Source organism: Salvelinus sp. IW2-2015, linkage group LG26, assembly GCF_002910315.2.
Source record: "Salvelinus sp. IW2-2015 linkage group LG26, ASM291031v2, whole genome shotgun sequence".
NCBI lineage: Eukaryota > Metazoa > Chordata > Actinopteri > Salmoniformes > Salmonidae > Salvelinus > Salvelinus sp. IW2-2015.
Window position 1 is genome coordinate 24971180 of NC_036866.1, and position 21545 is coordinate 24992724.

Here is a 21545-nt window from a genome sequence, read left to right on the forward strand (position 1 = left end):
GGCCATCTTCACCTGGGCCTGGAAATTCCCATACCAGACCGTGATGCAACCGGTCAGGGCGCTTTTGATGGTGCAGCGGTRGTATTTGGAGAGGACTCGGGGTGGCATGMCACATTTCTTTAGCCGCCTTAGGAAGTAGAGACGCTGTTGCACCCTCTTGACGAGAGTGGTGGTGTTGTTGGTCCATGATCGGTGATGTGGACACCTAAAACTGCTGACTCTCTCTACTGCAGTCCCGTTGATGTGGATCGGGGTGTGTTCCCTCCTCTACTTCCAGAAGTCAACAATCAACTCCTTTGTTTTGCTGATGTTGAAACATATTTCAATCAGTATTCTCAAAACAGTCTTGCAGCATTGAGTCACACATGTAACGTGAGATACTGGCCCTACTGGCCAATGAATGTATTTTCTGCTATCACATAGAAGCTTCCTCTAATTCCCTGTCACCTCCAGTGTTGAGCTCCTAATCTGTTGGCATGGCTTGGATCAGAGTGACAGGCAGTGGTGCAGTGGGCAGCAGTGTGTGCCAGTTCGCCCCTGGGATTGCTCATTGACACAGCATGGCCCTGCTCCAACCCCCAACCCCTCTGCTGATCTTGGCACCAGGTGGACAGGATATCCAGTCCTCCACCGGAGGTCCAGCTGTAGCCGCAAACTGGCTCATCTCACTGGGCCTCTCTCACTTTCTTGCTCTGGCTCCCCTTCCCCCCCTCTCTCTTTTCTCTCTCTAACCCTCTCTGCACAGCCCCAGTGCTTTCAAAAATAACTGCCTCTCTGTCTGTTTGCCTGTTCTGTCCTGAAGACTGGAAGTAGAATCTTTCTTCCTCTCTTGTGCTAAAAGACGGACATTGGCAATGGGATTTCTTCACTCGGGGACAGGTGACAATGACAAAGTGCTGTTTTTCAGAGGACATGCATCTTTCACTGTCTGCCCCTAAGAAGCTCTCTCACTGGAAATATCAGAGTAGTTTTGTCTGTGTAAAATACAGAGTAGTGACAGGGAGGGAAAGCCCTGTCTGCCTCGCACAGATCTGCCATTATTTATTGACCATAAATCTCTGGGAGCCTGTCTCTGGCCTAGCGTCTGGTAGGAGGGACACAGAGGAGAGGTTGGATTTAAGATAGACACAATGTATCCAGACAAAGGCCTAACTCACCTGGGAAATGCCRCTCTTATCTGCACACTGATGGAAATGCATGGCCGTTTAGATTTTAGAGGGAGGGGGATCACTGGAACCTACTGTCAGATCACTGGGGAATGGATGGCAGTGTGCATGAATGACTGACATATGGGTCATGAGATGTAAAGGTGATATTACGGATCCGACCCACACCCTGTTACCACCTACTCCATCCCTGTCAGAAGAGAGAGAAACAGAAAAACCCAGTAGTGTATGAATATTGTYATGGAAATCAGATGAAGCCATCATCATCCTGCGAGCAATCATATTTTTGGCTGTGAATGAGGAGAGATGAGGAGGTCTGTGGCCTCCAGATGGTGTGGATACAGCCCCACTGAAGCCCTCTGAGAGCCACAAGATGAGGTCACACAGCCAGCCAGCATGAAGGTGGCTGGAACACAACACAACAGAACAGTCTGCTCCCAGAGGGATGAGGCACACTGAGCACAGAGATCTGGTTTGGAAATATCTTTATATCTCTAATTAAAGAGATCATAAAAAGTTTGAGTTCTATGGCTTCAACATACTGCTCAGCTCTCAAAACTGCCAAATACATCTTGTTTGTAAAGCTGAGTAAATATGGCCATGTGGTGAGTGGTGCCACAAGGCAAACACAAGCGCTGTGTGATTCTAGAGCACTAATTTCTCACACTGTTGTTTGAGTTTTGATTAAACTTTAGTTGGACAATTCAACAAATGCTCAGACAAACATTGTCACAAATCAGTAGTATGTATGTGTGGATGTGTAATATTGTGTTATTTGTGCCTGATTGGAACTGTGTCCTATGCTGACTCAGAGTATAACACCAAGTAGAAAGCACTTCTCAATGACTCCACTTGTCACGATCGTTGTTGTAAGAATCGGACCAAAATGCAGCGTGGTTTGGGCTCATCATCTTTTATTCTGAGAACCGGCACAAAAACAAGAAAGAAAGAAAAAATAAACTAACGTGCAGCTTTGTCGTGCTCAAAGGCAACAATACAAAAACAAGATCCCACAACAAACAGGCGTGAAAAGGCTGCCTAAATATGATCCCCAATCAGAGACAACGATAGACAGCTGCCTCTGATTGGGAACCATACCAGGCCAACATAGAAATAACAAAACTAGAGTACCCACCCTAGTCACACCCCAACCTAACCCAATTTCAGAATAAAAGGCTCTCTAAGGTCAGGGCGTGACACCACTGTGCTGTACTGTCTGTCATAGAGTAGAGGTAGGCAACTAGATTCAGCCTCCGGCCGATTCTTTTTTTGTAATGTTTGTTTTTAAACAAAAACATACATAGACAAAAACAATAGTCCACTTAACATTTACATACATTTCCACATATATTAATGAAATTACAGGTGCTCAGACCCACATGTTCCCACCGTATCCACACCCAGTGTTGTTTCTAATGCTTGTAAGTCTTTGCCCCATAGGACTTCATATTGTGTTACATTGTTTCTGTCTGTAGACAGATTTTTTTCAATATTTAAATAATGTCGGAGCAGATGGTCAGGGGGGCGGAACATAATTATAATTTGAACACTGCAAATTGACTACAACAAAGCCCAATAAGAGATTGTATTTGAAAATAGCAATAATTTCATACCTTGATTACATTGAGGCATGATCACAGATGTCTTTTTTTAATTAGCGGGAACACTTGGGAACAGACTTCCTAAATTAAACACATTTTTTGCTGAATTCCTGACAATTTTTACAAAAAAAAAAAATCACTTGCAAGCCTGTTTTGGCCCACGGGCCGCCTGTTGCCGGCCCCTGACATAGAGGTTTGAAAGAGAACTAATAAATTTGAATACATGTCCTTCTCTGATTTGCATTTAATGACATTCTCCTTTGTCTCTGCATTCCACCCCCTCCTCTCTGTCTCTCTGGTGTCAGGTCTAACTGGCTGAAGCCGTGCTGTGGGCGGAGGGCAGCCCCGTGGCAGGTGTGTCTGCTAAGTGCTGGCTTTAACTGTTTCCTGATGGCCTGTGTCATCCTGGTGGTGGTGCTGCTGTGTCTGGAGCTGCTCATCGACACCAAGCTCCTGCAGTGTGAGTGACCCTGGAACTGTCTCTGTATTAGAACATGGATCTTCTGGACTTGTTTTCATGCAATGACAATTTAAAAGGGCTAGACTTCTGCAACTTAAACTGTCACAAAGATTGTGATGGAAGATACACAAAATGTGATTTGACCCCTAGTGAAGTTAAGACATACAAAACAGCTGTGGTAAAGTATGTTGGAATATACAATAATGCACATCTGCTGTTATGGATGTAGATAATATTGGCCCTAGGCCTGTTGTATAATACTGTTTGATAATGCAGTGGCAGTGACAGGTCCAGGACCTGGAGCTGTGATCTCTCCTCTCTATAAAAACAGTATAATGCAGTGGCAGTGACAGGTCCAGGACCTGGGGCTGTGATCTCTCCTCTCTATAAAAACAGTATAATGCAGTGGCAGTGACAGGTCCAGGACCTGGGGCTGTGATCTCTCCTCTCTATGATATCAGCCTCATTAGTAAGCACAGTGTCAGGTGGTCTAATGCCACTGTGACCCGTCTCACATGGAGATGACCTCATCTGCATCCTCTGGCTCTGGGGAGGGAGGTGTCCTCATCTATCATGGGGATAAGGTCAGGAGTCATCACCTCTATGGTGTCACAAGCTCTATGAAGGATGATACTGTAGGGCCTCCATCATGTCAATGTGGATGTATTTTAATGCATTCAAGTCTTTACAAGTCCCTGGAGGCAGATTTAAGAGACGGGACAGTTGGGAGGGAAATATAAATGAATGGGGTGATTAAGGTTGTCTGTCTGCTGGGTGAATGTACGGAGAGAGGGAGGGATGGAGGAAGATGAATGGACTGATGGACAGATCAGTGAACACAGCAAACAAAGACAGATGGGAAGGGAGGTGGCGTGTGAAGAGGAAGAGGAATGCTGTAGTTGACAGCCAAATGCAGTATGATGCTGGCCACAATTAGGCGGATGAATAGACAGGCATTCAGACAAACCTGTGCGTGYGCACGTGCGTGTGAATGTATGTGTCCTGGCCTGTATGTCTGTGATTGTGTGTCCGTCTCCAGTATTTAACAAAGTATCTGAACCTCTAAATGAATCTCTAAATGTTGTCTATTCTGTGCTGTCTTCATAGTTAACAACGCGTTGCAGTTTGCCAGCATTATCCACTGGATCAGCCTGGTCATTCTGTCTGTGTTCTTTGCTGAGGTGAGCCCCTCTCCCTTCTCTCTCCCCCACTGTGGCAGCAGGCTCACTTACAGCTGATGCAGCCAAGGGTTGATTTAATGCTATAGTGTGCAGTATGAGACAAAGGTGAGCTAGAGAGGTGCAGTGGTGTATCCTGATTACAACATCCTATTATAGCCTGCCCTTTCCCCCATCAACACATTATCGACTTATTAGGGTTTTGTGAGATCCAGCAAGGTCTAAGCAAGTAATTTATTCATTAAAAAAACAAAAAGGGAAACACAGTTAACTTCCAGTAATTCTACACATTTTGCCAATGGACAGAAGAAAAATCTGTCAAATGTAAGAACAGTAGCTATTTCTTTTGCTCCTCATGTTTGTTCACTACATTACAGCCTCCTCTCTCTCACTCATTCCAATACAATTTCCCTTCACAACTTGCTATGAGTGTTGGTTCCTCTTGATATATTGTGTCGATCCTCAACACAATCACTTCATGTCAAATGCAGATAGAGCTTTTCCGCTGCCCCGTAGATTTTAACTAACATTAGAGACTCAGGTAAATCGTATTGATTACCATTTCCTCAGACATAGCAGCACTTATCTTAATTATTCTCTGTTCATCAGTCTGCTGCTCCATTTGGTCGAGAGATGTGTTTTAGTTATCAATGAAAGCTAACCCTTAGTGATTCATGTAACTATTGGATGTGGCAAGGCAGCTTCATCTCAGGTGAAACYCTGAATCTGTGAAAAGAAGAGAAAAAGAGAGAAAAAGAAGAGAAACATGGAAAAAGTGAGGAAAAGAGAGGAGAGTAGTGCAGTAGCTTTCTGCAGCCCCTGCTGAGTCAGCTCTAGCTAGTGCAGGGTGCTGTGTGCATCTCTAATTGTTTGGATGAAATCCGACCGCTGTGGTAGTGAACTGGATTAATATAATGTCATTGATGAATTACCTGTGGATAGATGAAAGAAAACTGAATCACAACTGCAATTCACTTTTTCTGAGACATTAAGATTTTTAGGGGGATGTTTACAACTAAAGGAAATATGAATTATATCGCTATGCTTCTCTCCCCCACTCTCTCTCCCTTTTTTCCCTACCTCTCCCCACTCCCATCTCCCTTTTTTCCCTACCTCTCCCTCCCCCTCTTTCTTTCCCTCCCTCTCTCAGACGGTGTTCAGGATTGTGGTGCTGGGGATCTGGGATTACATTGAGAACAAAGTGGAGGTAAGCTCCCTGGGGGGGCATTAGTCCTGAGGTGGGGCTCTGAACACCCCACCACTTCCACTGCAATGTCATTCTCCCAATGTCAGGCCTCAGCCTGGAAACCACCCACAGACCCGGAGGAACGAACTGTATTGGAACACTCACTGACACTGGGAGATGTTCATGTTTTTTCATTCATATATTGTTCAAAAAAGGAAGTCTCCATTGTCTGCTTGCAAATATTCTTTGTTTGTGTGTGTGGTGTGTTCCTGTCTGTGTGTGTGCATGTGCGTGTGCATGTGCRTGTGTGTAGGTGTTTGATGGTGCAGTCATAGTGCTGTCGCTGGCCCCCATGGTGGCCTCAACGGTGGCCAACGGCCCCAGCAGCCCCTGGGATGCCATTGGCCTCATCATCACCCTGCGCATCTGGAGGATCAAGAGGATAATCGACGGTGAGGCTGGGAGGGCCACAGGGGGTGGAGGGGGCATTKGGTGCAGTTTCCTCTGTATCATGTCCTTTACTGTCAGGTTGCAGAGATGCAGCAATAATATTTCTGCAGCTCCACCCCTATGGATGACATCATTATCCCAACTTGCTTTTAACTGAGCTTTACAGAGCATTTTTTGCCATGCTTATTACAAACTGCAATCAATACTTGCTTTACAACAGTGACAAATACATACATAATCTGCTACAGATACACACGTTGTACTGACTCTAAATGAATTATTTTACAAGAATGTTACGCCCTCTTGTGGTGATTCTGTGTTCAGTTAATGATTAGCACAAATACATTCGGGCAACCTCATGCTTCAACCTATGTATTTATAGCCACTATGCTGCATCAGTTGGGCTACAGGTGATATTGCTTATTGTTAAATAACACATCATCCTGATAATATGGTCCAATATGTTGTTAGGCAATATATAATTTTTTTTTGGGGGGGGGTATATTTGAATTTTATTTTCATTATTTTGCAGTAGAAAAGTCACCAGGGCTGCGTTCAGTACGATAAAGCGTAATGCAACGTTCAATTAAACGGAAATTGTGCCTTTYTGAACGACCAGTTGAAAAACAGGGAGGGGTTGGGTTGTGGGTTCAAAATGCACCGCTGCCCTTCAAATACGTCAGTCATTGCTTCAAGCCACACCCACCAAATGGAGCAAACGTAGGCTACCTCAAAGCCTGTTCAAATCAAATCAAATGGGGCCTACTACAGATATATAAAATAAAGTTGTGTCAGTGTGAATGTGTTTACCCCTACATAGCAGTCTGTCCTGTGTTCTGTCCCAGCCTACGTGCTGCAGGTGAAGGTGGAGATGGAGATGGAGATCCAGCAGTATGAGAAGGCCAAGGCTGTCAGGGAGGAGCAGCTGGAGAGACTCACCCAGATCTGCCAGGAGCAGGCAGTATGTTCACACACCTCCTACGTACTGACCGTGCCTGTCATACACATCTCCAACCAGCAGAAGGCAGCAACTTGCCAAGAATGAAAAGACGTTCACTTCTAATACCTTTTGTATAGATTTGAGAAAACAAAACACATTCAAATCCAAACATTTATGTGCGGAATAACCAAACCTTTAATGTGACAAACACTGAGTAGGGTCACACTGACCCTTGAACACATAAATACATTACATATCCTTAGGAGGAGCTAGTATCAGGTTCTGTATTCAGTCAATGTTTCACAACGTTCCTGTTATTCCCATCCTGGGGTTTACATTCAGAAAAAGGATCCAGTCACATTTGTACACATATGTAATATAGCAAAGCTTGACTGTCATTGTACAGCACTGCTGAGTCATGTTGACTGAAGAGGGCATTTAGTGCAATCGAAAAGTATTCAGACCCCTTGACTTTTTCCACATTTTGTTAGTTACAGCATTATTCTAAAATAGATTAAATTGTTTTTTCCCTCATCAATCTACACACAATACCCCATAATCACAAAGCAAAAACATGTTTGTAGAAATGTTAGCAAATTAATTAAAAAAATGTTTTTTAACTGAAATATCACATTTACATAAGTATTCAGACCCTTTACTCAGTACTTTGTTGAAGCACCTTTGGCAGCTATTACAGCCTTGAGTCTTCTTGGGTATGACGCTATAATCTTGGCACACCTGTATTTGGGGAGTTTCTCCCATTCTTCTCTGCATATCCTCTCAAGCTCAGGTCAGGTTGGATGGGGAGCGTCGCTGAACATCTATTTTCAGGTCTCCAGCGATGTTCGATCTGGTTCAAGTCCGGGTTCTGGCTGGGCCACTCAAGGACATTCAGAGACTTGTCCCTGAAGCCACTCCTGGGTTGTCTTGGATTTGTGCTTAGGGTCATTGTGCTGTCGGAAGGTCAACCTTTGCCCCAGTCTGAGGTCCTGAGCGGTCTGGAGCAGGTTTTCATCAAGGATCTCGCTGTACTTTGCTCCGTTCATCTTTCCCTCGATCCTGTCTCCCAGACCCTGACACTGAAAAAACATCCCCACACCATGATACTGCCACCACCATGCTTAGCCGTAGGGATGGTGCCAGATTTCCTCCAGACGTGACACTTGGCATTCAGGCCAAAGAGTTCAATCTCTGAGAGTCCAGGCTTTTTTTTCACAAACTCCAAGTGGGCTGTCATGTGCCTTTTACTGAAGAGTGGCTTCAGTCTGGCCACTCTACCATAAAAGCCTGATTGGTGGAGTGCAGCAGAGGTGATTGTCCTTCTGGAAGGTTCTCCCATCTCCACAGAGGAACTCTGGAGCTCTGTCAGAGGGACCATCGGGTTCTTGGTCACCTTCCTGACCAAGGCCCTTCTCCCCCGATTGCTCAGTTTGGACGGTCAGTCAGCTCTAGGAAGAGTCTTGSTGGTTCCWAACTTCTTCCATTTAAGAAAGATGGATGCCACTGTGTTCTTGAGAACCTTCAATGCTGCAGAAATGTTTTTGTACCCTTCCGTAAATCTGTGCCTCGACACAATCCTGTCTCGTAGCTCTACGGGATATTCCTTCGACCTCATGGCTTAGTTTTTGCTTTGACATGCACTGTCAACTGTGGGACCTTACATAGACAGGCATTTGCCTTTCCAAATCATGTCCTATCAATTGAATTTACCACAGGTGGACTCCAATCAAGTTGTTGAAACATCTCAAGGATGATCAATGGAAACACCTGAGCTCAACTTTTTATAGCAAAGCCTCTGAATACTTAAGTAAATAAGATATTTCTGTTGTTTTATTATAAATTAGCAAAACATTCTAAAAACCTGTTTTCGCTACGGTTATTGTGKGTAGATTGATGAGGATTTTTATTTATTTAATCCATTTTAGAATAAGGTAACGTAACAAAATGTGAAAAAAGTCAAGGGGTCTGAATACTTTCCGAATGCACTCTATATGTAATGTATGTGTTCAAAGATCAGTGTGACACAACCCAGGGTTTGTCAATAAAGCCAACACCGTTAAGTAAGAGACCAGGTGTGTAGCTAGTTGATTAAGTACAGTGGGTGGCCTTTAGCATGGTGGATGGATATGAGAGCCAGAGCTCTATAAGGTTATTCAGGTGTTTCTATGTAAGGATTACACATGTACTGTATGCATCTCTCTCTCTCCCTCTCTCCCACTCTCCCACTCTCTCAGTTTGAGATCAGGCAGCTGCGGGCCCATCTGGCTCAGCAGGATTTGGACCTGGTAGCAGAGCGAGAGGCTGCCATGCAGATTCACCATGTGTGGGGCAAGCAGTGCAGTATCTTTCAGGAGGTGGACGGCCTAGCCCCTACAGGCCCCGAGCAGCGCAGCCAGGCTAAAGCCAGGGAGGCAGCGGGCCCTGGAGGTACCACACCCTGATCCTATACCCACACCACTTACTGTAGTATTACTTCAGAGCACAGCAGATTGCCTCATTGAGATAGAACCCTATGAGACTGTTTTCTCTCTATGGATTGCCTGCTGGCTGTGGTTTCTAACCAAAGAGGGTCTCTCTTGAAGCCAGGGAAATAGATAGATGCTCTTGCCATGTCAGATCAGATTTTCCAGGCAAAGTGGTTGAATGAACAGAGTGCTCTGTGCTTTGGGTCRTGTAGTTGTTACAGAGTGGTAGAAAATATGTGCTCAGTTCACCTTGAAACCCCMAAAAAATAAACATCTAACAAACCTCACCATATTCCAGGGAGGATAGAATTGTAGAGTACTGTACAAATCAAATCAAACTTTATTTGTCACGTGCCGAGTACAACAAGTGTAGACCTTACAGTGAAATGCTTACTTACAAGCTCTTAACCAACAATGCAGTTTTAAGAAAAATACGTGTTAAGTAAAAAATAGATAAGTAACAAATAAGAAATAAAAGTAACAAATAATTACAGAGCGACAGTAAAACAACAATAGCGAGACTATATACAGGGGGTACCGGAACAGAGCCAATGTGCRGTTAGTCGAGGTAATTGAGGTAATATGTTATGTACATGTAGGTAGAGTTATTAAAGTGACTATGCATAGATAATAAACAGAAAATAGCAGCAGATTAAAAGGGGGGGAAATGCAAATAGTCTGGGTAGCCATTTGATTAGCTGTTCAGGAGTCTTATGGCTTGGGGGTAGAAGCTGTTGAGAAGCCTTTTGGTCCTAGACTCCGGTACCGCTTTCCGTGCAGTAGCAGAGAGAACAGTCTATGACTAGGGTGGCTGGATTTTTAGGGCCTTCCTCTGACACCGCCTGGTATAGAGGTCCTGGATGGCAGAAAGCTTGCCCCCAGTGATTACTGGGCCACACGCACTACCCTCTGTAGTGCCTTGCGGTCGGAGGCCGAGCAGTTGCCATACCAGGCAGTGATGCAACCAGTCCGGATGCTCTTGATGGTGCAGCTGTAGAACCTTTTGAGGATCTGAGGACCCATGCCAAATCTTTTCAGTCTCCTGAGGGGCAATAGGTTTTGTCGTGCCCTCTTCACGACTGTATTGGTGTACATGGACCATGATAGTTTGTTGGTGATGTGGACACCAAGGAACTTGAAGCTCTCATCTCCACAACAGCCCAGTCGATGAGAATGGGGGCGTGCTCTGTCCTCCTTTCCTGTTGTCCACAATAATTTCCTGACTTGATGACGGAGAGGTTGTTGTCCTGGCACTACACAGCCAGGTCTCTGACCTCCTCCCAAAAGGCTGTCTCATTGTTGTCAGTGATCAGGCCTACCACTGTTGTGTCATCTGCAAACTTAATGATGGTGTTGGAGTCATGCCTGGACATGCAAACATGAGTGAACAGGGAGTACAGGAGGGGACTGAGCATGCACCCCTGAGGGGCCCCTGTGTTGAGGATCAGCGTGGTGGATGTGTTGCTACCTACCCTTACCACCTGGGGGCAGCCCATCAGGAAGTCCAGGATCCAGTTGCAGAGGGAGGTGTTTAGTCCCAGGGTCCTTAGCTTAGTGATAAGATTTGAGGGCACTATGGTGTTGAATGCTAAGCTGTAGTCAATGAATATCATTCTCACATAGGTGTTCCTTTTGTCCAGGTGGTAAAAGGCAGCTTGGAGTGCAATAGAGATTGCATCATATGTGTATCTGTTGGGGCGRTATGCAAATTAGGGTGGGTCTAGAGTTTCTGGGAAAATGGTGTTGATGTGGGCCATGACCAGCCTTTCAAAGCACTTCATGGCTACAGATGTGAGTGCTACGGGTCGGTAGTCATTTAGGCAGGTTACCTTAGTGTTCTTGGGCACAGGAACAATGGTGGTCTGCTTGAAACATGTTGGTATTACAGACTCAGACAGGGAGAGGTTTAAAATGTCAGTGAAGACACTTGCCAGTTGGTCAGCGCATGCTCGGAGTACACATCCTGGTAATCCGTCTGGCCCTGCGGCCTTGTGAATGTTGACCTGTTTAAAGGTCTTAATCGGCTACGGAGAGTGTGACGACACAGTCGTCCGGAACAGCTGATGCTCTCATGCATGTTTCAGTGTTACTTGCCTCGAAGCCAGCAAGTTTGCAAGCCCTGCCACATCCGACGAGCGTCGGAGCCGTTGTAGTACGATTTGATCTTAGTCCTCTATTGATGCTTTGTCTGTTTGATGGTTCGTCGGAGGGCATAGCAGGATTTCTTATAAGCCTCCGGGTCCCGCTCCTTGAAAGCGGCAGCTCTAGCCTTTAGATCAGTGCGGATGTTGCCTGTAATCCATGGCTTCTGGTTGGGGTATGTACGTACAGTCACTGTGGGGACAATGTTATCGATGCACTTATTGATGAAGCCAGTGACTGATGTGGTGTAATCCTCAATGCCGTGGGAAGAATCCTGGAACATATTCCAGTCTGTGCTAGCAAAACAGTCCTGGAAAAGACTACAAGGAAAATACTTGGAAATTCCGCTAGAACAACAGGCTGATAGAGGCCTAGCAGTGTGGGACCTCTGAGTCTGAGACCTAAGTGCTATTGGAGTGCTGTTTGAATGAGTAGTGCTGTTTGAACAATATCCTCTGTGTAAATATACCTGTAAACAATACACCAAGAGATCGGTTTAATATGATGAGCCACTTTTGTATGAAGACTATTGCATCGAACTTAATCTGGAATTCAATCTGATTGCAGGCTAAAGGCATTGTTTCTTTTAAAGGAAATTTCCGATTTACCTATGCAGCATGAATGGAAACTCCACGAATGTGGGAACATTGCCTTTAAAAGCCGAAATGCCAATAACCCAATAACCCAAAGCCGAAAAGCCAATAATCGGATTGAATCCCGGCCTTAGACTTAGAGATAATGAGGAGAACATCTATCTGATACTGTAAACTTACTGTTTGATTTCCATGTATCAGAAGACAGAGGGCAGGGTGACTGGCATGCTGGCATGGGAGTACTGAACTATTGTCAAAACATACTTCTTTAAAACACTCCAAGGAGCCATACAGATCATAAGTTACAGGAGGTAGAGGAACAAAGTACTGTCAGTACTGTATTCTCAGAGCTCAAAACACAGAGCCCATTCCTTAAGTAAAGATCTAAATCACCATGCTTCTCGCTCTGCTATATATCTGAGGTTTCACAGAGAGGCGGTGTGTCAGACTACAGTATTTTAAGTGCTCATGTGTTATTAATCACAGAGTGATTGTCTCTGCCGCTGCATTTTAGGCCAAGCATCGCCTTTCCTCTTGGGACAGTCTTAAAATAAATATTTGAAGAAGAAGCAAATATAACCCCTAACTATCTGGAGTTAACAGGGATGGCACTTAGAGGGAGGTAAACTGTGACAGGTCAGGCAAGCCAGCCACAGGCCCTGCTACACATCACCTTACCACTGCTCACCTCTTCTCTGGTAATTCAGGTATAATGAGCATTATAAACCAGGTAGTTTGGACCTGGATGCTGATTGCCTGAAAGCCATGGTATATTTAAGCAATAAGGCACGAGGGGGTGCGGTATATGGCCAATATACCATGGCTACCCACACACTCCGCGTTGAGTCGTACATACAGTGGGGCMAAAAATTATTTAGTCAGCCACCAATTGTGTTGCCCAGCAACAGCCCCAAAACATCACTGCTCTAGAGATCTGCATGGAGGAATGGGCCAAAATACCAGCAACAGTGTGTGAAAACCTTGTGAAGACTTACAGAAAACGTTTGACCTCTGTCATTGCCAACAAAGGGTATATAACAAAGTATTGAGATAAACTTTTGTTATTGACCAAATACTTATTTTCCACCATAATTTGCAAATAAATTCATTAAAAATCATCCTACAATGTGATTCTCTGGAGAAAAAAAATCTCATTTTGTCTGTCATAGTTGAAGTGTACCTATGATGAAAATTACAGGCCTCTCTCATCTTTTTAAGTGGGAGAACTTGCACAATTGGTGGCTGACTAAATACTTTTTTGCCCCACTGTAAGAACAGCCCTTAGCCRTGGTATGTTAGATATATACTGCACCTTCTCGGGCCTTATTGCTTAATTCTACCATAGTCTGACCGCATTCTATGTATGGTGTCTAAATCATTCACAATCACTGCTATCACCTACAATGGGTAGGACACAGAAAATCTGCAGCTCATCACTGAACTACAGCAGTATGCTTTTATGTTTGGTGGTTGGTGCCATTACAGTTCATGATTCTGGTCAGAAATATCTGACTGATGCATGCCGGGAAACCTTTACACAACAAAAACAGAAATAGATAAGGGTACCAAACATCCAACTCATTTTATTGTTTTAGAGAAAGAGTGCACATGTATTTCGTTTCTTATTTCTTTCAGATCATGTTATTCAAGACGACATGAACAACTACATCAGCCAGTACTACAGTGAGGCAAGCAGTGGTAAGAATTAACAATACTTCCCACTCTGACACATTTGTTTCTGTCCTTTATTTCACAGTCAGTCAGCAGTATTGTGATGAGTTCAAAATGTTTTCTTGTAGATATTGGAATCCCAGATCCAGCTCGTGTCATCACTGCAGCCATAGACATCCATCTTCCCAACAACCCCAGCCAGCAGCCCTCGTCTCTGGTGAGTGCAGACGCAGCGTCCATCCGCCTGCAGCAGACAGGCGGCTCTGTGAGCGAGGCCTCCAACGCCACCATGTCCCACTCCAGCTTCAGCGCCCGCCAGCACAGCATCAGCAGCCACACCCTTGGCTCCACCACCGACTGCAGTTCCACCGTCCGTGAGGCTTCCACCTCCACAGACTCCTACAGCGGCCAGCGCTGTTACCCCCCACCCTACTGCAGCCCCCTGGCCCTGGGCACACAGCCTGGCCCCAGAGGACACCCCAGCGCCGTGGTGCAGGAGTTGCTCTCCTCGCTGTCTGAGGACTCCTGTCTGGGCCAGAAGGGCCTGGACCCTGTCAACCTCAAAATGCCCAGCCCTGCTGGCTCCACCAAGACCAGCCCTGAGCTAGAGCACAGGCTCAACATCTACAACAAGAGGAACCAGGAGAGCCGGGGAGGCTTCCACACCAAGCCCCTCATCCACCTGCAGGCCAGCGAGCCCTTCATGGAGAAGTACAGGCTATCTCAGGCAGATGCCCCCGTCAACCGTCTGCCTGAGACATAGGAAAGGGCTACAGGGGTACTGTAACTCTCAGACAGCACTGACTCACTCCTCAAAGACCCTCCTGAAACTCACTAACACTAAAGACATGCACTCAGAGGCCTCCTCCACTGGCATACAGCCATCCTCCTCATCGCCAAAAGCACCCTGGAACTGTGAATGGTGGCTCCGCCAGCAGCGCACATCTTCCATGGAGTACAATAAGGCAGTTTTGTGAACACGCAATGAACATTATCAGGAATTGACACAATAAATGAGGAATGAACAAGTCACCAAAAGAAACCAGCAATGGAGCATTAGGTCCAGCTAGGAGACAGCAGGGCTCTGCAGAAATGGGACTGGCTCTGACTTTTACAGTGCCTTCAGAAAGTATTTACACCACTTGTCTTTTCCCACATTTTGTTGCGTCATTGGCCTACACACAATACCCCATMATGTCAAAGTGGAATTCTGTTTTTAGACATTTTTACAAATGAATGACAAATGAAAAGCTAACATTTCTTGAGTCAATACATTTTCAACCCCTTTGTTATGGCAAGCTTAAATAAATTCAGGAGTAAACATTTGCTTAATAAGTTGCATRGACTCACTGTGTGCAATTATAGGTGTTTAACATGATTTTTGAATGACTACCTCATCTCTGTACCCCACAGATACAATTATCTGTAAGGTCCCGCAGTCGTGCAGTAAATTTCAAATGGATTCAACCACAAAGACCAGGGAGGTTTTTCAATGCCTCGCAAAGGGCACATTGGTAGATGGGTAAAAAAMAAACAGACATCGAATATCCCTTTGAGCATGGTGAAGTTATAAATTATGCCAATGGTGACTTCAAAACAGTTAGAGTTTAATGGCTGTGATAGGAGAAAACTGAGGATGGATCAAGAACATTGTAGTTACTCCACAATACTAATCTAAATGACAGAGTTAAAAGAAAGCCTGTACAGAATACTCTAAAACAAGCATTCTGTTAAGGCACTAAAGTAAAACTGCAAAAAATGTGGCAACGAAATTAACTTCATGTCCTGAACACACAGCATTATGTTTGGACCAAATATATCATCATCATCGAGTACCACCATTCATATTTTCAAGCATGGTGGTGGCTGCATCATGTTATGGGTATGCTGTCATCGGCAAGGACGAGGGAGTTTAGAATAAAAATTAACAGAAAAGAACTAAGCACAGGCAAAATCCTAGATGAAAAACTGGTTCAGTCTGCTTTCCAATCAGACATTGGGAGACAAATTCACTTCTCAGCAGGACAACCTAAAAACAAAGCCAAATATATAGTGGAGTTGCTTACCAAGACAACATTGAATGTTCCTGAGGCCTAGTTTCAGTTTTGACTTAAATCGKCTTGAAGATCTATGGCAAGACTTGAAAATGGATGTCTAGCAATGATCAACAACCAACTTGACAGAGCTTGAATAATTTTTAAAAGAATGTGCAAATATTGTACAATCCAGCTGTAAATCGCTGCCAAAGGTGATTCTAACATGTATTGACTCAGGGGTGTGAATTCTTACACTACCGATCAAAAGTTTTGGGTTATTTAGAAATGTCCTTGTTTTTGAAAAATTAAAATAATGTTTTTTTGTCCATTAAAATATCATCAAATTGATCAGAAATACAGTGTAGCCATTGTTAATGTTGTAAATTACTATTGTAGCTAGAAACGGACAGATTTTTTATGTAATATCTACATAGGCCCATTATCAGCAACCATCACTCCTGTGTTCCAATGGCACGTTGTGTTAGCTAATCCAAGTTTACCATTTTAAAAAGGCTAATTGATCATTAGAAAACCCTTTTGCAATTATGTTAGCACAGCTGAAAACTGTTGTTCTGATTAAAGAAGCAATAAAACTGGCCTTCTTTAGAATAGTTGAGTATCTGGAGCATCAGCATTTGTGGGTTCAATTACAGGCTCAAAATGGCCAGAAACAAAGACCTTTCTTCTGAAACTCATCAGTCTATTCTTGTTCTGAGAAATGAAGGCTACTCCAAGCAAGAAATTGCCAAGAAATTAAAGATCTCGTACAACGCTGTGTACTACTCCCTTCACAGAACAGCGCAAACTGACTCTAACCAGGTTAGACTGACGAGTTTCAGAAGTTCTTTGTTTCTGGCCAAGTGTGTTGATGGGTGAGAAAAAAAAAGTATATTTAATCCATTTTTAAATTCAGGCTGTAACACAATGTGGAATAAGTCAAGTGGTATGAATACTTTTTGAAAGCACTGTACATTTGATATCATTTAGGGATCGGGCTGTGTGGATGTGGAACTGAGTGGTTTGTCTAAAATACTTGATATGGGACTGGAGATGCTAGACTGATCACCCTTAGACATTTAACAAACATAGTTCAAAAGTCAGCCTGATGTCTCCAGACCCCAACATTAAGTACAGTCCTCTCTGTTCGGACTGCTGCTGTGTACATTTAATCTGGTCAAATGTGTTGTGTTCCTAGTTTATTTCTTACCTTAGTCTTTCTACATTATCAATGCTAATGTTTGTATTCAAATTATGACAAAAAAAGCTCAGTGAAATCATAAGCCAGACACCAGAACAATTGAGGGACATTTCAGCTACCAAATCTGGAGGGTTTGTAATTGAAGTTGTGCAAAGTGTTATCAGAAGAAAACGTATTATAGCATAAATCTTCGATATGGCAAACTACCCTGTGCACTTTAATGTCAACAAGCATTTTGTAAGTTGATCATGAAGGGAATTCATTGCAGAGTAAAGCAATTAAAAGGCAAACATGGTAAAAGAACAGCCATTTACAGTCAGTTTCATCATTATACCAAGAGCTTTTGGTATAAAAAAAAATAGTTAATAAGTGAGGAGGCAGGTTTAGACTTCCCAAAGATGACCTTTGTGACGCTACGTTAAATACAAAATATGCATTAATAGGGATAAAAATATCACCTACGCCAGGTAAGCAGAACATTATTTGTGGCATTTTCATACCTACATACATAAAAACAGACCGTTTGTAAACAGAGTTTTATTCTGTAGCCATTTAGGTAGAATGATGATAACATTATTAGTGTCCCCAAAATAGTAGCTCCAGAAACCATTTAAGGCAGAGGTTACAGGAGAGTTGTAACTGTGTGGTTACAGTCTTAGTACCCAGGTAAGAGTGGTGGGATGGCTGCTTAGCTGAACGCTGGCTTACTTGTTCAATGCTGCAGTCATCTCAGGCACAGCCTAGCGAGAGAAAAACAGAGGAGTTTAAGATGGTTACACCTCCCTAACCAGGCAAATCTAGCCAGGTCGACACAATGGACATGGTGTAAGCTTGCGACATGGAAATGGAGGGTTGAGCTTTGCTATAACTGTCAGTGTTTAGTCTCATGGTTTTGGGGTGACACCACCTAAGATCAATTAATTGATAAACCAATTAAAATCTGAGAGTAACTGTGCATGAGGGGCATGAGCGAGGGTATCTGACAAACTATATCAGTAGCACCTGAGTCGAGTGTGTCCCGGAGATCAGTTTTCAATTGAAGGAAGAGGAGAAAGCCCATACATTTTAATCGGTTATCCGAGGAGTGATCACATGTAAGATGATAACCAGCAGGTCACAACTCTGCTGCCACGAGCTATTATTACCAGTCACTTTTACAGAGTTTACCCATAACACCTGGGCCTCTCACACACCCCCACAGTAAATAAAAGATGAACAACAGGACACATACACACGAAAATAAAAGCTCCTTCTCTTTCACCAAAAGCAAAGGCCCTCTTGTCCAAGAGTTTGTCAACCCTCTGGCACACTGGCCATATGTGCCAGCCAGACAGTAGAGGGCAGCTAAGCATGTAAAGTACTGACACTAGGGAAGAGAAAATAAAACCTGAGAACTTACACCCAGCCACTTAAGTTAACTATCGATTTCTTTTTATGGTTTGAAGGAGAGCTGTTGTTGCATCTTAACAGAGCAGCAGGCTCTGGCCACAATTCACCTGATTAATTCAGCACCTCAATAATTCAACAGATGCACCTTTCCATTAGGAGGGATAATAATTTGTCTTGCAAAATGTATCAGGGAAACAGTGAATAGAATTGTCTGTCACTTTTGTCATGTTATTGAAATGCTTCTTGCTGATCAGGTATTCAGCGCTGTGCAGGAGGCTGGTGCAGTGTTGGGTTTGTTTCAGTCATGGCAAGGGTGTTTGGTAATCAGCCTGCTATCTCACCTTAAAGAGATCAGCCACTAGACCATAGTCAGCCACCTGGAAGATGGGAGCCTCTGGGTCCTTGTTAATGGCAACAATAGTCTGCAGAATAAAACGTAGTTCAAAATATCAGAACATGCTCTTTTTCTTATACTTGTGTTTATCTAACAGAAGATTCTGGAGAAAACTGTAACTGTACCTTGCTGTCCTTCATCCCAGACAGATGTTGAATAGCTCCAGAGATAGCAACAGTGATGTACAACTCCTGCAGAGACAACAAGGACAAACAAGCTTTATCAATAGAATAACGCAAGAGCTTGGTGCACATACACATCTATGTAGTGTCAGTTGTTTCAGGCTGTTGAACACAGGTAAGACAATATTTACTGAGGAAATGTATTTTCTATCTATCTCCAGAAAAAGTAATCAAGAGCTGACCATGATACCACTAAGGCCCTCATTGGCACCTTAGTACTGATGCAGCGGATTGCAGGGCAGTCCTGGGGTGAGTTCAGTTCCATTGAACATTTGCTACGTTGTGTAACGGCTTGTACTGAACACGTTTCTCCAAAACATTCTTGAACAGACTGAGGTAAGTTTGGTCGGTGTGGCTTGAAGCAATGAGTGACATATTTAAAGGGCAGCGGTGCCTTTAACCCACAACACAACCAGTTTTTCAATTGGTCTTTCAGAACAACACAGTTTGTTTAATTGAACGTTGCATTATGTTTTTCCGTACACAACACAGCCCTGGGTTTCCATATTAGAGGATGGAGCTGTTCTAGTGCTGACCCTGACCATGTCATCTCAGAGAGAATGCTGGGGGTGGTGAAGCAGAGTGTATGACCCTCCACCTCTGGGAAAAACAGAGGCTTTCAGCGTAATGCACTGCCATATTAATATTTCAGTGCTATTTAATGTTATTGGAGTAGTCTCGGAGGAGCAGAGCATAAATTTATGAACACAAGTGTACTAAAGACTAAAAGTGAGGACCAATATTTCACAATGAGAGGTACTGTCCAGCAAGAGCACAGTCCTACTGTAGCAAAGGGAAAATGACAGCAAAAGATGTATGCTTTAGTTCTTAAATATCACTGTATGGAAATAGAGTACATGCATGTCTAGCCTATTTGGAGTCTTCTCAGAGTTCTTCTCTTTGAGCTCTTTTAGCAGCTTTGCAGTTTTCAATAAGAAGACCAGGCAGGCACACCTGCTGTTGTGTTGCTAGCTTTCCCTCAGGTGTCAAAACAACTCCCTACATGCAGCATGATTGCATCGCTAGCTAGTCATTCAAGTGTGGTGATGCTATTGTTAACCAAAAAAAAATGTTTAAAAAAATAAAAAAATGTACTCCAACATGACAACCTGGCTGCTCCGTTGCCAAGCTGTTCCCCGAATGTGGTACTCCCCTGAAACGTTGCTATGGCATGACACCCCACAGCTTAGGTTACATAATTGCAAAAGCTTAACTGTGACATACATGCTGACAGAAAGAGTGAATATCAACTAATTCCGTGCCGTGAGATTCTTTCAACTGTAAACATTTCAGCAAAATTATGCTGAACAAAAATAAAATAATTTCACAGTTACAGTTCATAAAAGGAAATCAGTCAATTTAAATACATTCATTAGGCCCTAATCTATGGATTTCACATGAATGGGCAGGGGCGCAGCCATGGGTGGGCCTGGTAGGGGCCCACCCACTGGGAAGCCAGGACCTGCCAATAAGAATGGGTTTTTCCCCACAAAGGGCTTTATTACAGACCGAAATAGTCATCAATTTCCTCAACTGTCCAGGTGGCTGGTCACAGATGATCCTGCAGGTGAATCCGGATGTGGAGGTCCTGGGCTGGCATGTTTACACGTGATCTGAAGTTGAGGCCAGTTGGACGTACTGGCAAATTTCCTAAAACAATGTTGGAGGCAGCTTGGTTGACATTCCTGCAGTCAGCATGCCAATTGCACGATCCCTCAAAACTTGAGACATCTATGGCATTGTGTGGTGTGACAAAACGGCACATTTTAGAGTGGCCTCTTGTCCCTGGCACAAGGTGCACCCGTGTAATGACCATGCTGTTTAATCAGCTTCTTGATATGCCACACCTGTCAGGTGGATGGATTACCTTGGCAAACAATWAATGCTCACTAACAGGGATGTAAACAAATTTGTGCACAAAATTTGAGACTTTTTATTTCAGCTCATTAAAAGTGGGACCAACACTTTACATGTTGCGTTTATATTTTTGTTCAGTATAATTGGAGCAGTTCAATACTGGATATAACCACTATTTTAAGCTTGCAAATAAATAAATAAATACACACACTATTGTCAAACGGGGTTCAATCTAATAATTAATAAAACTGCTGTTTATGTCAAATATAAATTGCTTGTTACCTCACATAACAAAAAGGAACACAGCTTTGGGCTATGTCACTCAGGGAATAAGTAAAACATTTGTAAAATAAAAAAGGCGGCAGACAGACCTTAACACTGATAAGACATGCATGGTTCTGTCCTAACAATGCCTGAAGGTAGTGATAAGAAATTACCTTCTAATATTTATGTGAATCCTTTGAGTGGTGTGCATGAAGACAATGAACAACTGAATGACAAATATGAACAGGATAAAAAAATAAATAAATACTGCAATTCAAATTGTATTTAATACATTAAGACTACATGACAATCTTGTCAAAACATTAGCAAAATACAATTTGGGAAGATTTACCTAATCTGGGGGTCTGAGCAG

At 43.5% G+C, this 21545-nt stretch overlaps 1 protein-coding gene across 1 annotated transcript in view; it reads left to right on the forward strand.

Annotated features, from left to right (window-relative positions):
- The window catches only part of LOC111952891 (transmembrane protein 266), a 90115-nt gene extending 71185 nt beyond the window's left edge, over positions 1-18930 (forward strand). Inside the window, exons 4-11 of the mRNA XM_023971886.2 lie at positions 3073-3227; positions 4335-4408; positions 5556-5612; positions 5905-6043; positions 6887-7002; positions 9216-9408; positions 13817-13879; positions 13981-18930. Of these exons, the coding sequence (XP_023827654.1) occupies positions 3073-3227; positions 4335-4408; positions 5556-5612; positions 5905-6043; positions 6887-7002; positions 9216-9408; positions 13817-13879; positions 13981-14615 (1432 nt within the window). The 3' untranslated portion in view covers positions 14616-18930. The remainder of the gene's footprint in view (positions 1-3072; positions 3228-4334; positions 4409-5555; positions 5613-5904; positions 6044-6886; positions 7003-9215; positions 9409-13816; positions 13880-13980) is intronic.
- The last annotated feature ends 2615 nt before the right edge of the window (positions 18931-21545 follow it).